Consider the following 14,741-nt stretch of genomic DNA (forward strand, 5'->3'; position numbering starts at 1 on the left):
GCGAAACGTTGGCTCATTAAAATAGTATAATTCTACTATTTGAGTTTTTTTTACCGCACCCGGACCATATTCCTTTCATCTTTACACACGGTCAATCAACATCTTCCAGTAGTTTTTTTAAATGTTTTATAAAATGATCACTTTCCTTTTTTTTTTAATTTATAAATTCAAAGCGTAGATGTTTAATAAATATTACTTTGTATGGCCAGCTAATTTATCTGCATTTTCCAAATAAATGATTTGTTTTGCAAGCCTTTGATCATTAATAAGTCAAACTCAAGCAAGCTTTGAAGCTTGTTAAATGAGAAAATTTTTGATATTTCTTTATTTTCCCAAAATATCGCTAAATGCAATCAATAGGAATCTGAAAATTTACTAAATAATTATGAATATGCTTATCATATCATTAAAACTTATAACAGATTTTAATTTGTAATCCACGAGCACATCTAACAAAAAATTTAAAATCTTATAAAAACTGTAGACAGATGACTACTTTAAATACTTCACAACAAAGAACAACAATTCTAAATTAAAAAAGAAATTAAAACAATTAATTAATTTAAAATTTTAAAAATAAATATCTGCTAACACTTTATTTTAAGGACTGATTTTTAATAAAAAGAATAAGGCTAAATAAAGCCAACGGAAACTCAGACACTAATGTTGTTTTGATTTCCTAAAGTAAAGCAATAAAAGCATACCAGTCTATATTTTGATATTTGTTTACAGTTAGAGAGATAGTTGGAACACAGCCAGGTTGAAGAAAATCGGACCTCAGCCTTTGACAGAAGTAAGGAGGACAAATTGATAACAAAAATCATATCAACAACTAACAATAGCAACAAAAAAAAAAACACGTAACCTTAGCAACAAGTAACCATCCATAGTACACAAACTTACTCCTGAAAACTACTTTATCCGTGTAAAACGTTATTTAAAATAGAATTCAAAAAATTATAATCAAATCTAGTCTAAAAAAGGAACTGAGAGAGTAGATTAAATAAAATATTGAGCGAGTGTAAATATATATCATATAAATTTTTATTATATTTTCTATGTATAGATGGTTTTAGTTATTTTTTATTTTATATATCAACGTTCAATATTGTTCATTTGTTTTGTTGAACCAAAAAGCAAGCAAGCCAATTTTTTCAGTCAAACATGAAGTAAAAAAAAAAAAACATTGTTCAAAGAGTCAAGATGGCGATGCCATTCTGAAGCCGGTAGAATCACTTCCATGTTGAGCAGATTCAAATATTTTCAACTTTATTAATTTTCCTATCATGATCATATTTACAGTAAAAGTAAAAGAGGAAAATAAATATTAACGAAAAATCTACATAAAGAAAATCATGGACAATAACTCAAAAACATTGTGCTACAATCTATGATTACATCGAATATCAAGGCATGAGAATGAACAAAGGAAATGAGAGACTTGTTTTACGGGGATGGCGGGAGAAAGAACATCTCTAGAACGCAGGTGGTTTGGTCCTTTGTCTAATGTCAGCGATAGATATTTAGAAAGAAGAAATCAAGAATCACAAGTCATCTAAGAAGATAAGATAATTGAAGGAAGAAAGACACTCTTTGTTTGGATCGCCGGTGGATTGGGCGTGTCAAGAAAACTAAGAAGAGCAATCCTTTGTTTACTGTCAGAGGTAGATGATACCTTCAGAAAGAAGACATCAAGAACCATCAGTCATCAAAAGAAGAATATAAAATTGGTTAGCTAGCTCAATCTAGGATTTAAGTATATTCGTAAAAGTAGCCATTAATTTAGTTAAGTATCATTGTGTTCTGATTGTCTTGAAAACCTGCCCTAAGATAAGAGTCAATAATATTATACATAATTTAAAATAAAATTCTCATATTTATTTAATATTTAATGTTTTCATTTAGACCTTGTCATCATCAAAGATATATTTTGGATCTGAGAATAATAAAAACTATTAAATTCCCTTTTATTTATTATAATATATAAATATTGAGAGTAAATTAAATAAAAAATTACCTCCTTATTAAGGTTGCAATAAGATTTTATTTCCGCAACTATAAGTCCAACAATGACTCCATTGTAAATGGCTGCCAGAGAATAAAATCTTGGATTTGACGTGATGTCTTCATACCAAGCATAAGGATAGGCGATTGGAAACCAATCTCGACACAGGGCTCGGACCTGAAAGACACAAATATAAAAAACTAAGTCAATCAGGTATATTTAACTTAATAAATAATAGGAGTAACAAAAGGACTGAGCAAACTGTCCTACAGAGATTTCATAGAATATAGTTCTTTATTAGGGGTATTCATGATGTTGTGTTAAATGTTATATGTTTTACCATGTTAAATGTTATAACTATAGGATTGTGAGCAGCCCTATTTGAAGTCATGTTAAACGTTAAATGCATAAGAGTCCCTAGCGGATTTTCTCAGCAACTTATTGTATAAGCCTTTATGTTTATAACCTTCCTTCTAGACCCTCATGTTATTGTTTACTTCAGTTTTGATTTAAGTAATTAATTAAAACATGCCTACAGTGAGTGAAAAGTGGAATTTGTGTGAAAGTTTAGCTTATGAGTGTCTTATTGATCTTCAAACTTGTGAAGAAGAGAATGAAGATGAGCTAATTGACAACTGTTTTGAAAGTCACAACAACTAATATGGCGGCGATCTCAACTGGTCTATTGTGTGACGTCATTCTCGATTTAACTGACCAAGTAACAGACTCTCAGCCATGTTAAATGTTATTTCGTTTTACCACGGCAAAAGAAGGCAATTTTTTTCGATTTAACACGAGTTTTTCCATTTAACACGCTTTAACATAGATCATGAATACCCCTATTAAATATATAAATGATTGACCTTATTTTTATCAAAATATGAAGGAGATGATCGGGGATGCAGTCAAAAGGAACAAAATAATTTATTTGGCAAATAAATAGTTGTTGACTATTTTTTGTTCCTTATGACTGCACCCCCCGACCATCTCCTTCATATAGTTCATTATTATTTGGCTGTTTGAAATAACCAACACAGGGAAAAGGAAAAAAATCATTGTTACTAAATGGACCTTACAGATTATAACAATAAAATTACTACTGCTATGTGATCGATCCACTTGTGTCCATATTCCATGACCATAATACTAAACTTATTACCTAATTTAAACATCTTAGAGACCTCTTAAATTCTTAACAGATCAACTTTCCTACTTACGGAAACCTAATTTGGGGTGTGGTAAAATAAAATTCAATTAGTAAATTGGTGCACTATTTTTATTTGAACCAACATTTCGCCCCACGTTGCAGGGCTTCGTCAAGGCTGTTTTGATGGAAATCAAAGTCAGAGTCAATCTGATAATCTAATAATGTCAATCTAATCTGATAATGTTAATCTGGACTCAAAATCTACAAGCCCAGTACTCCACTCCGTCCAATCACTTCCAACAATGTATTTTTTTTTTTTCTTGGGACAGTGCCATACATTTTTCAAAAATATTTCCAACATTTTACCTCTTTATGTTTATTTCAACAGTTTAAACAATCTTTGTCATCTATTTCAATCATGTCAATTCTTAAATAAATGGAATTAGGTCCGGGTGCGGTCAAATTAAACTCAAATAGTACATTGGTGTACTATTTTTATATAAATGGTATATATACACATATAAATATTACTTTACCACACCCGAACCAAATTCCATCTATTGATACACACGGCCAATCAGCAATCTTCCAGTATGTCAATTCTTTTATTTATCCAATACTTAAGAAGTTAATTAGTTTTTTATTTTGTTTTAAATTATTATAGATGCAGTGAAATCTCGGTAATCCAAACTAATTGCTGCAAGGGGGTTGTTCGGATAACAGAAAGTATTAGGAAAAATTGTGTACAAAATGCAACAATATAAATTTACAAAACCACTTTTATTTATTTAATTTTGTTTTTACATATTTTATTGAGCATTTGACAGTTTGGAGTTTTAAAAAATTAATCTCTTTTAAAGAATTCAGTTTCGTTTTCTTGCTGAGACTTCTTCACTGAGATGTTGTAAGAGAAGGACTCACTGCTACGGTATATCATTCGCATTTGCCCACTTCAGACATAGATTGAAATATTTATAATAAACTTTATAAGCTTCTTTTTTATGAACAAATGTCTTTTCTGACAAGCTTTAAAAAAAGACCACTTTCATCAGCATTGTAAATCTGCTTCAGAAGAAGATTTTGAGCTGTGATCATTTCATGAAATTTCTGCTTAAATGGCTCTACTGCCATACTATCGCATAATTTTTCTCTGGTTATGGCAAGATAACGAATACCGTGTCTTTTTTTTAATTTTTCAAGTCAGCCATCACTCGCTTTGAAATCAGTTACATTAGGATAGATTTTTGTTTGGAAAAATTTGGTTTTTCCCTTAAAATCGGGCCTGAAAGAGGAATGCAACTCAAACATTCCTGTAAAGATCACTCATAATGTATCAAGGAGTGGATAAATACTTGTGTGGATGGTGAAATGAAAATTGTAAAAATAATAAAATAAAGATGTAATATACAGAGGTTTATAAATGAAAGAGGTTAAGTGATAAAACTGAAAGTAATAAGAAGTGATGAGAAACAATTTATCGCTATATTGTGAGAGATTAAATTGAAAACTATAATGAGGAACCTTGGAGCTCAATAAAAAATACGTTCTGCATATTTTTTTTTTATCTTCACTTTACTAACCACACCTTTTTATTAATTCCAAATAGAAAAATCTACTCATAACAAACAACTCACCTAAAATAATTTTGACAATGACTAAATTTTGTAGGCATAGATCATAACTTAAGGTTAAGCAAATAAATATTATGTTGAGAAAGAGTGAGAGGAGAAAGAGCGTGATTAAAACCATGCTTAAAACGCAATTACCCATAAGTTTTAAAATAAAAGTGCAAATTCCAGAAATGAAATAATGTTAATTATTAATAATATTTATTTTTCAAAAAAGTAATAAATTTTTATTTCATTACATTATTCATTTGTAAAATTATAGCTTATATTATTACATATGTTATCAGTAAACGTTGATATGATTGACTTGTGACAGATAAAATAACAAATGAAAACATTTGATTGAATTTTGCAAATGCTGTGTAAATTGTTGTACCAAATCTTGTAGTACTTTTAGGTAATTTTATAGAAAATTTATTAATGGTTTATAATAATGAGAAGATTGTTGATCGTGGATAATATATATGAAGAGGAAATGGTTGAACTTGTTTTTTTTGTTTTTTTAAGGCAATCCACGTTGAAGGTGATGTTTGCCTAATTATCTACAGGTGACCAACCTATTCTAACAATGGTTGGGGGTCAAGTTTATTATTTTGTGGGGCCGCCACTTAATAAAAAGTCAAAGCCCCAAGGCTGGATTTGAACCGGCACCACCCGCAGACCTCAGAACGATATACTGCCGCCTAACCCCTGAGCTACAGTGTGGCTTGAACTTGGATTGTATATCTCTTCCAATCAGCCCTGATGAATGTGAGAAGTTCTGAACGAGAAGTTGGCAGTAATAAATAAGTTTTTACTTATTTATGTTCTTCACTGACCGCACCTCCAACCATCTTCTCCTCATATATAGTAATGTGTCTGCAAAATTTATATTGAAATCTCCACTAAACATTATTATAATTAGATGTCAATTTTCATCTTTCTCTAATAATAGAGAACCTTGTGGAGTCTAAAGCAATTTTTTGTTATCTTAAAGTTACTTTAGTAATAATAGAGAACCTTGTGGAGTCTAAAGCAATTTTTTGTTATCTTAAAGTTACTTTAGTAATAATAGAGAAACTTGTGGAGTCTAAAGCAATTTTTTGTTATCTTAAAGTTACTTTAGTATGTGGTGAATATTCAAGTTTCAGTGTAATGTATATAAAATTTTGAATTATAGCTCATTACAAAGAGGATACAAATTGAATATGTTCTTCACTAACAGTATACAACTCCGGTTTTAAGTTTTCAAAAAATTTTAATTCAAATGTTCAAAATCGTTAATATTTTATTTCTAGCACAACCTTTCCTAATTTTCATCTCTCTATCTCAGTCTAGGGTCAAGATATTTTGAATTATAGCTCATTACATAGAGGATGAAATTCTGATCATTCCCCTCAATTACTTGTCGCTACAATTTTTAGTTTTCAAGGAATTACTATCTAAATGCAAAAAAGATAGAGCCTTTTTGCCTTTGTGCCATAAAATTAATTTACTTCTCTATAATTTTTTTTTTTTTTTTGTCGTAAAACATCAGTAAAGAAGTTTCACTTCAAAAATACAAAAAGATGATGATGCTAATTAGGTGCAGGTTAGCAAAACTTCTGAACCAAAGCTACAAACAAACCTGGACCCATTCTAATTATTATGAGAAGATAGTCGGGAAGGTGCAGTTAGCAAAAATACACAAATAAAGAAAAATTATTTATTTGTGCCGACATTTCAACCTGAATTTCAGGCCTTCATCAGGGCTGGAAAAAAAAAACAAAAAACAATATAACAACCATAACTCAGAGAAAGATATAAATAAAAATCACCAATCAATTATTTTGTACAATTATAACCTCTATAATATTATATTTCATCTTCTATTCATCAATCAACTAGTATCAACTTAAATTATTGTTATTTCCATTTCCAGGTTTATTTATTATTTTTTTTATTTTTATATTTCTCTGAATTATGCTTGTTATATCGGTTTTTTATTTTCAGCCCTGCTGAAGACCTGGAATTCTGATCAAAACATCGGCACAAATAAATAATTTTTTTTATTTTTGTATTTTTGCTGACCGCACCCCTGACCATCTTCTCTTCACCCCGACGATCTCTCTACAGCCAACAATTAACACCTCATTCCAATTATTGATACATCCTGGGTTAAAAGTAGGTGTTATTAACTATTATAATTTATACACAAAAAACATTACTTACCTCTTCTAGATCTGACGGACACAAAAATCTCAACTGAAGATTGCTCAGGTTACAGAGGGGAACAGATTTGTTTTTCTTTTGATTAGAACCATTTTCACCGGCATACCTAAAACAGATATTGTAATTTTTTAAAATACATTCAATATTTTTAGTGTTCATTGAAACTACATGTTAAGTTACTAAGAATATTCAGTTGATTGAAAAATCAAAAGTATATCAGTTATAAAGGAAAAACAATAACATTTCCAAAGAATTTTGAGCTTTTTTTATTGAATATCCGGCACTTTTATAATGGTCTAATAAAATGGAGTTTAGTTACTTTACATGCAAAATGTTTCTTCTTGGCTAAACTTATTTTCTGCACTTAAACTAAATCTAGTATAGAAAAATGACATTTCATAAACTTAACACCACTTTCAAATTTCAGAAATAAATATATAACAAAATGTCTGGAGCAGAGAATGTTTAATTCTATAAAAAGCCTGAATGTAAACATAGGAAAGGAAACTGGAATGGGATAGAAATAAATAGATTAATGTAAATAATATAGAGTGACTTCCAATCTGAGTGACAAAATTTGATGTTATGAATTAATATTATTAATAGGGGGTGTTGTTGAAGCGGTTTAAATTTCAAAGCTCTTTTGAAGAGCATGATATTATGAGTCAGAAGTGAAGCGATAAGAATTGAGGATAAATTATGGTCTTAATAATCTTACCAGCTAAACGTGTCCATTTACAGCTATAAAATGTTTAGATTCATTGTGTTATAAGTATTCGACATGAGTCTGAATAAAATTTGCGTTGAAAAGAATGACATAATCCCTGAAACAGTCTGATGTATGAGGAGTTTATTTAAAACAGCTGACCAAGGGTGACACATGACATTGACACATCTCATAATCGACTCTTAAGTAAGCTCACAAACCGATAGTTTTTCTTTTGTAAAACTCAGTTAAACTTCAATTAGTACCCATAAATTTGAAAGTCAAAACTGAAAATAACTTGTAAATCCGTCCATTTTTAATCTTAAACTAAATTTATTCAATTTGAAATACGATAAAAGTTCAAGCTAAGCTTAAACCCAGTTGCTTGTATTTATTTGTTATAGAAGGAAGAATGGGAAGTTGTACTATGTCTGTTAACAATGGAAGATTAATCATTAAGTTAACAAGAAGAGATTGTTGAAGAAGACGTAACTGAATTTTATTACAACAGTTGGCGTCATCAAACCTAAACTCTTTTATAATAAAAAAAAAAAAAAACCGAGAGAGTAAATTAGACATCTAAAATTGAAGGAAGGCAGAACGATTAATTTAAAAATACATGACCATGGGATTCTCCAAACTAGCAACTTTTAATCAGCTGTTACGTCATTTGTTGGTGGTAGCGTAGCGGCCGCCATGCTTAGTAGAATTTCTGTTACTTTAGGTTAGGTTTGTTGAAATTAGTATTTTGCTTTCACTATTATTTACTGTTATCGAAATGAATGCATATAAGGATGTCAATCGGAGAGTCCTCGCAATACAGGCGAAAAAGAAGAGGCATAAACCAGGCAAAAGGAAGCCTAAAGTGGAAGAAAACCGTTCTACCACACCTAAGGACAAGACCTACTTCAACAAAACTGAACCTAGTACTTCATCTTCAAATGAAACTATCGAAGAAGATGAAGACGAGCCATATTCATCCGATGAAGAAGAGCAGGAGGATTCAACAGATTACTGTAAGGGAGGTTACCACCCAGTAAAAATTGGTGATCTCTTTCTCAGCAGGTATCATGTTACTAGAAAGCTGGGATGGGGTCATTTTTCAACTGTTTGGCTGTGCTGGGATCTTGTTGATAAAAGGTTTGTAGCTTTAAAAGTTGTTAAGAGCGCATCTCACTTTACAGAGACTGCTTTAGATGAAATAAAGTTACTGAAAGTTGTCCGTGATAGTGATGCCACTGATCCCAAGCGTGAAAAAGTTGTACAGCTATTAAATGATTTTAAAATAAGTGGTGTTAATGGCACTCATGTTTGTATGGTTTTTGAAGTGTTGGGACATAATTTACTAAAACTTATTATTAAGAGTAATTATCGAGGCATTCCAATTAGAAATGTGAAGTGTATCATTCGACAAGTTTTAGAGGGCTTAGATTATCTGCATACAAAATGTCAGATTATTCACACTGATATTAAACCAGAAAATGTCTTGTTGTGTGTTAGTGAATCTTATATTAGAAAACTTGCATGTGAGGCAACCGAGCTTCATTCAACAGGTTCGAAATTACCAATTTCATTAATCAGCACTGCACCTAAAGAGTTTCAGGAGTTAGCCCCAAATTCCAAAATGTCCAAAAACAAGAAGAAGAAACTGAAAAGGAAAGCAAAAAGGCATAATGAGCTTCTGAAAAAACAAATGCAACAAATTGAAGAACTAGAAGAACAGAGAAGAAACACAGAAAAGGAAAGTTCAAAAATGAAAAATGATAGTACTGCTACAACTCCTGAAGAAAATATGAATTCTCAAGAAATGTCTGAAAAAGAAATGTCAACTGAACTTAAAACTGATGGTGAATATCTTAACGGTTGTGATCTCATTGAACCTATGAATGCCAATATTACAGGAGCAGGGGAAACAGGATGTGTTGAAGGACTCATGCAGGATGAAAAAGTCGAGAGTGAAAAGAGTTTTGATGGAGGAGGAGAAGATGTTAACCTAACAGAAGAGCCTATAAGTATCAGTCCAAGTGAAGATACAACTCAATCATCGCCACGAAGATGCGAAAGGAAGTATTATGGCAATGAAATAGACCCCTCAAGATGGGAATGTGAAATGGATGTAAAAATAGCTGATCTAGGGAACGCTTGTTGGGTTGATAACCATTTTACAGAAGATATTCAAACAAGGCAGTATAGATCCCTCGAAGTTTTAATTGGTGCTGGTTATAATACCTCAGCTGATATTTGGAGTACTGCTTGTATGGCTTTTGAGCTTGCTACTGGTGACTATCTCTTCGAACCGCATTCTGGCGATGGCTATTCTAGAGATGAAGATCATCTAGCTCATATCATTGAATTGCTCGGAGAGATACCTAAGAGGATAATCAATTCTGGGAAGCAGTCTCGTCAATACTTCAATAAGAAAGGAGAGCTAAGGCATATTGCATGGCTTAAGCCTTGGGATTTGTATGACGTTTTGACCGATAAGTACAACTGGAGCCCGCAGGATGCCAAGGACTTTGCCGCCTTTCTCAGGCCAATGCTGGACTTTGACCCTAACAGAAGGGCAACGGCTGCAGAATGCCTCCAGCATCCTTGGCTCAAATATTAATACCGTCTATCCAAAGTTCTTCACTGTTGATATTAATTTCTAACTGTTTCGTTTCTTCTACAATTTATTTTATTACATGCATTGTGATTTAATGACTGTGTTTATTTATTCTAATTTTCATATTTCTTTATATAACTTTTATAATGTGGTGTTTATCAAAGTTCAAACTTTCGAGATTGTGTTATCAGTTGACAGTGCTTGGTTACCGTCGGCGTATCGACAAAAACAATACAATTATTGCTTTTTTAAATAGCATTAGGGCCTAGTTATGATATTAGTGTTAATAAGACTTTTAGCTTAAATTTGTAATTGTGATTGTAGTTTATATATTGTTAGTGAATCTCAGTGTTTCACATTGTTATTCTCCAGGACTTTTTGAGGTAAGGATACTATGTAATTATTTTCTTTTCAAAAACTAATTCTATACCGATTTCCTCTTCTTTTTTTCCTCCTATTATTTGTATATATTAAACATTTTGATTTTATTCATTTGTTTTTATATGTATATATTTATTACTTAATATTTCGAAACACACTGCACTCTTATTTGGTATCCTGCTTTAAAGAAATTGTTTTGTTAATAATGTGTCGACTATTTTTCATTCTATGTATTGAAGGGGTGGAATCAATACCAGTTTTGTTAAAACCAAAAAATTTCATTGTTGTTTGTATTTTTCAGGTTTTAAATGCAAAGTAAGAGCTATTTTACTCTTAAGTTTAATTTTTATGTGTTATTACTTTTATTTTTTATTTAAATTTAAAATATAATCTATCTAGTAAGTTTTAAAAGACATTTTTGTTGAAGAAAAGGTATTTGATACATATATTTGTTAAATCCTCTCTTATTATCTTAAATGTTCGACAATTAATAAAGTATAGATGATTGGAAGATTTAAACAAAAGAATTCAGAACAGTGATTAATAAAGTTACTGTATAAAAGTTCTTATTTTTGTATAAAACCTTTTTTTTTCTGTGATCATTTCTAAATTTGGTTTTGTAGCTAAATTGATCAGATTGTTTTGTTTTATTTTGAGTGAAGTTTTTATGCTAACCGAATATTCTCTTCTGGAAATTATTAATGATAGAATCATGATTACTGAAGGAGATGGCTCAAAAATCTTGTCATGTTTAATTTTGGGACTGAGATATGCGAAACGATTCTTTTTAGAGATAACATTAACTCAAGGAGTTCTTCTTTTTCATGAGTTACTTTCATTTCACCACCTTAAATATTGGGATTAGGGTACGGAAGATTGTGAAAGATCAAAAAAGAGTATGCTTTAGTGAAAAAGTAATGTTGCACAGTTGGGCGAATCCAGGATTTACTAAGCAATAATGCAAATCACTGCATGTTTTCACTTAACAATATCACAGTAAAAAGAACTAATAAAATTTGAATGAATAACGTTTATGATCAGCGTAACAATAAAATGGATACAGAGTTGTTATTTGCCAAAAGACAAAATATATACAATAATATTACAAATTAACCTTTAAACTTCTCAATCAGTTAACTTTCGAGTCTGAAAGCAAAGGCTGAAGAAGAAATGACAGTACATGAGGCGATAGAGCTCTCCATGATCATAATAATTTTTTCAGTACTTTTTTGTTAAATGAAAAAGTAGAAATATGTAATATAAAGAAATTTAACTAATAAAGCCATAAAATACTGGACACAACTTTTTAATTTGTTATAAGAAGGAGGGTCTAATAAAAGTACTTATTTCATTTTAATGATTATTTTAATTTACCATCTTCACCTTTCTTATCAGTCAAAAGCATGTGAGGGGCATCTTAAGTTTATCGTTAACGATTGGGTTGTAAATGTAGATGTAGTGCTTTAAAGCAATAAAATCCCTAAAACTAATCTCAACAATCTTCAGAGTTTTTCTCTAGCTTATATGCTAATTTTTATCAAGTCACCGAGTAATGTTTTGGGATAATTCCTAAGACAATATTTTTTTTCTTGTAAACTTGATTTCTGTTTTATAATTTTTAAAAAATTTCATAGGGAATAAAAATAAAGTAAGTGCCAAGGGAAGTATATGGAGTGTTAAAAAAACAAAACAGAAACGGTGAATTATTTAAATTTAAGTAAAATAAAATGAGAAATGTGGTGAATTAAATATTGTGTAATATTTAAAAATAGTATAAAATCTTCGTAGGAAGCATAAACTTGGATATAGATTCTTTTTAAAACAATTTTGATCTCTTTTCTCTCAACTTTATTCCTATTTAACATCCGACGTTTCGACCTCTCAGGTCATTCTCAAGGATTCCTTATTCTGTCTTCATTCCTTTTTTTCCTTAAAATTCATTACTGCCGGCTAATTGCCTTTGTCCCAATAATTTCTTCTATTAAATTATTTCCTAAATTTAAAACTTTCAATAACCACTTTTATGTTCATTAACAAACCCCTTCTGTTAATGAACATAAAAGTTGTTATTGAAAGTTTTAAATTTAGGAAATAATTTAATAGAAGAAATTATTGGGACAAAGGCAATTAGCCGGCAGTAATGAATTTTAAGGAAAAAAAGGAATGAAGACAGAATAAGGAATCCTTGAGAATGACCTGAGAGGTCGAAACATCGGATGTTAAAAAAGAATAAAGTTGAGAGAAAAGAGATCAAAATTGTTTTAAAAAGAAACTAAACCACTCTCAAACAACTATATTAATAAAAAATAAATTGGATATAGATATTTTTGAACATTGAAATTCCATCTTAACACCATAAAGTGATTCGTATTAAGGCTATGACCTACACTGAAAATAATTTATTGAGAGTTAGTTAATCTATGTAGTGAACAAAAATTAATAGCTTTTATTATTAAATCAGTAATTATAATTATAAGTAACACACACTACTTATTTATGGATTTTAATTCCTACGATAGAGTTCAGCATAAACCTTTATACCTGGCCCTGAAAAGCTTTGAAATCTTAATAAAACTGACTATAGAGAAGATTCGAAACCTCTTTATACAAGGCAGAGTGGGGATTTCTTTCACTTTTTTTTCTATTTTGACTTGTCCACTGTACTAAGTGGACAATATTATAGGTGAAGGACAATTTTAGATATTAGTTTTAACTTAAGCTTATTTTTGCTCATCTCTGCTTACCAGTAAGGTCAACGCATGCAATAACGATCCAATGAAAATTTTTTGTATAGTTCATAATGTTTTCATTTCACACTCCATGTCTATAATGGAGTAATAGGTTCTCTAGAACTAATTGAGGAATTGGTAGAGCGTTTGATTTTTGTTGTAAAACAAAAAAAAATTATAGATATGCATACTTCACTGATAAAATAACAGGGAAAAAATGGTTTGTTCCTTATAGTATGTATGGGTTCAACAATTGGTATTGAGAATTGTAATTTCTGTGTAACCACCTCTATATATACAAAAAACAAAAACAGTTGAGTTAAATTTTATTATAAGTTTAAATTAGTAAAGAATGATTCCAATGTATTTGATCTCCGACTTAACATGAGATATGAGAAACACTGCACCATAACTTCTCTTATCATTTCTGTGCTTACTTGGTTAGTTGTGTTGTGTTTTTTTGTGAATTTGTCTATATACTTTTGGTAGTTGTTATTTGTTGTATCTGAAGTTGTTTTTGTCATATTTCTCCTGAGTTTTTATCAATCAAATGATTAAAATTTAGAAATTGCCTCATGAAGGAAAAATTACAATCAAGTATTTCCAAATTTAGGTTCTGATCTTGCATGTTGAACATTGAAATTACAGATAAAGAAGACATCAAAGATGTTGAATGTGAACTTTAATGTAGAAAACGGATCATGGATTCCGCACCTCCTAACAGGAAGGATTTGATTTAATCTCTATTTTGTCCATCTGAAACAGAAACAATAAATTTTATACTATTTTCATGTCTATTATTTTCTAGTCATTGAACTGGATTTGTATGGTTGTCCAATCAACTCTTCAGCAAATTAACCCTTAAAAGCATTGTTTTATTATTATTATTATTTTTTTAAGAAAAAGAAAATCTAAAATCAATTTTGTATATAGTGGATAAAATCAAATCAACTCAGATACAAGATGTTCTCTCTTGGAGATTTATGGCTGTTAATGGAGTCCTACAAGGGGTCTTTCTTGCTGTTCAACTTTTAACTAGAAAAAGTAGTCGGAGGGTCTGAGATCCAGTCAAGAGAACAATCTTCAGCCAAACTAACCAAATCCTTGGCTACACAGATGATTTAGATTTATTATATACTTTATTTCCGATAGTGGAACGACTCAATTTAATGATGTAGATTTTCAATGATAAATAATTTCCAATAAAAAAAAAAAATCCTTTATTAATTAATATAAACTCAAATTTTCCCTTTTATTAATTGAAAAACCCATGCTTCGGAGTCCTTCTTTGTTTTTAGTTCTTTTTTTTTTTTTTTTTTTATACAATTTTAATATAAGTTATAATTAAGA

General features: G+C 30.3%; 3 protein-coding genes and 1 long non-coding RNA gene across 10 annotated transcripts in view; 3 read left to right on the forward strand and 1 right to left on the reverse strand.

The window, feature by feature from the left end:
• The window catches only part of Naa60 (N-alpha-acetyltransferase 60), a 35,309-nt gene extending 27,483 nt beyond the window's left edge, over nucleotides 1–7,826 (reverse strand). For all 6 annotated transcript variants that reach the window (XR_010843438.1, XM_014438103.3, XM_024359093.2 and 3 more), the window contains exons 1-3: nucleotides 7,689–7,826; nucleotides 6,971–7,076; nucleotides 2,018–2,182 (exon numbers count right to left, since the gene is read on the reverse strand). Coding sequence is in view for 5 of the 6 variants with exons in the window: in XM_014438103.3 (XP_014293589.1) it covers nucleotides 2,018–2,182; nucleotides 6,971–7,076; nucleotides 7,689–7,705 (288 nt within the window). In the remaining variant the exon portion in view is untranslated. The remainder of the gene's footprint in view (nucleotides 1–2,017; nucleotides 2,183–6,970; nucleotides 7,077–7,688) is intronic.
• The window catches only part of LOC136795773 (uncharacterized), a 305,717-nt gene that overhangs the window by 254,416 nt on the left and 36,560 nt on the right, over nucleotides 1–14,741 (forward strand). The gene's annotated exons all lie outside the window — the stretch shown is intronic.
• Nucleotides 1–14,741, forward strand: part of LOC106692155 (D-aspartate oxidase) — a 105,407-nt gene that overhangs the window by 62,165 nt on the left and 28,501 nt on the right. The window contains exon 1 of one of the 2 annotated variants that reach the window (XM_014438064.2): nucleotides 10,526–10,664. The exons of the other annotated variant lie outside the window; for it this stretch is intronic. The gene's annotated coding sequence lies outside the window, so the exon portion shown is untranslated. Of the gene's footprint in view, nucleotides 1–10,525; nucleotides 10,665–14,741 lie in introns of those variants that run through there. 2 annotated transcript variants of the gene reach the window in all.
• Nucleotides 8,287–10,376, forward strand: LOC106692144 (SRSF protein kinase 3-like). Its single transcript, XM_014438054.2, has one exon. It carries the CDS (start codon nucleotides 8,455–8,457, stop codon nucleotides 10,282–10,284), a length of 1,830 nt encoding a protein of 609 aa, XP_014293540.1. The 5' UTR covers nucleotides 8,287–8,454; the 3' UTR covers nucleotides 10,285–10,376.

This window comes from Halyomorpha halys, unplaced genomic scaffold (genome assembly GCF_000696795.3).
Source record: "Halyomorpha halys isolate HHAL.00 unplaced genomic scaffold, Hhal_1.1 Scaffold53.1, whole genome shotgun sequence".
In the NCBI taxonomy this organism is placed as follows: Eukaryota; Metazoa; Arthropoda; class Insecta; order Hemiptera; family Pentatomidae; genus Halyomorpha; species Halyomorpha halys.

Excerpts from the sequence above, each read along its gene's own strand:
- LOC106692144 (XM_014438054.2), top strand. The coding sequence starts at position 8,455 with ATGAATGCATATAAGGATGTCAATCGGAGAGTCCTCGCAATACAGGCG.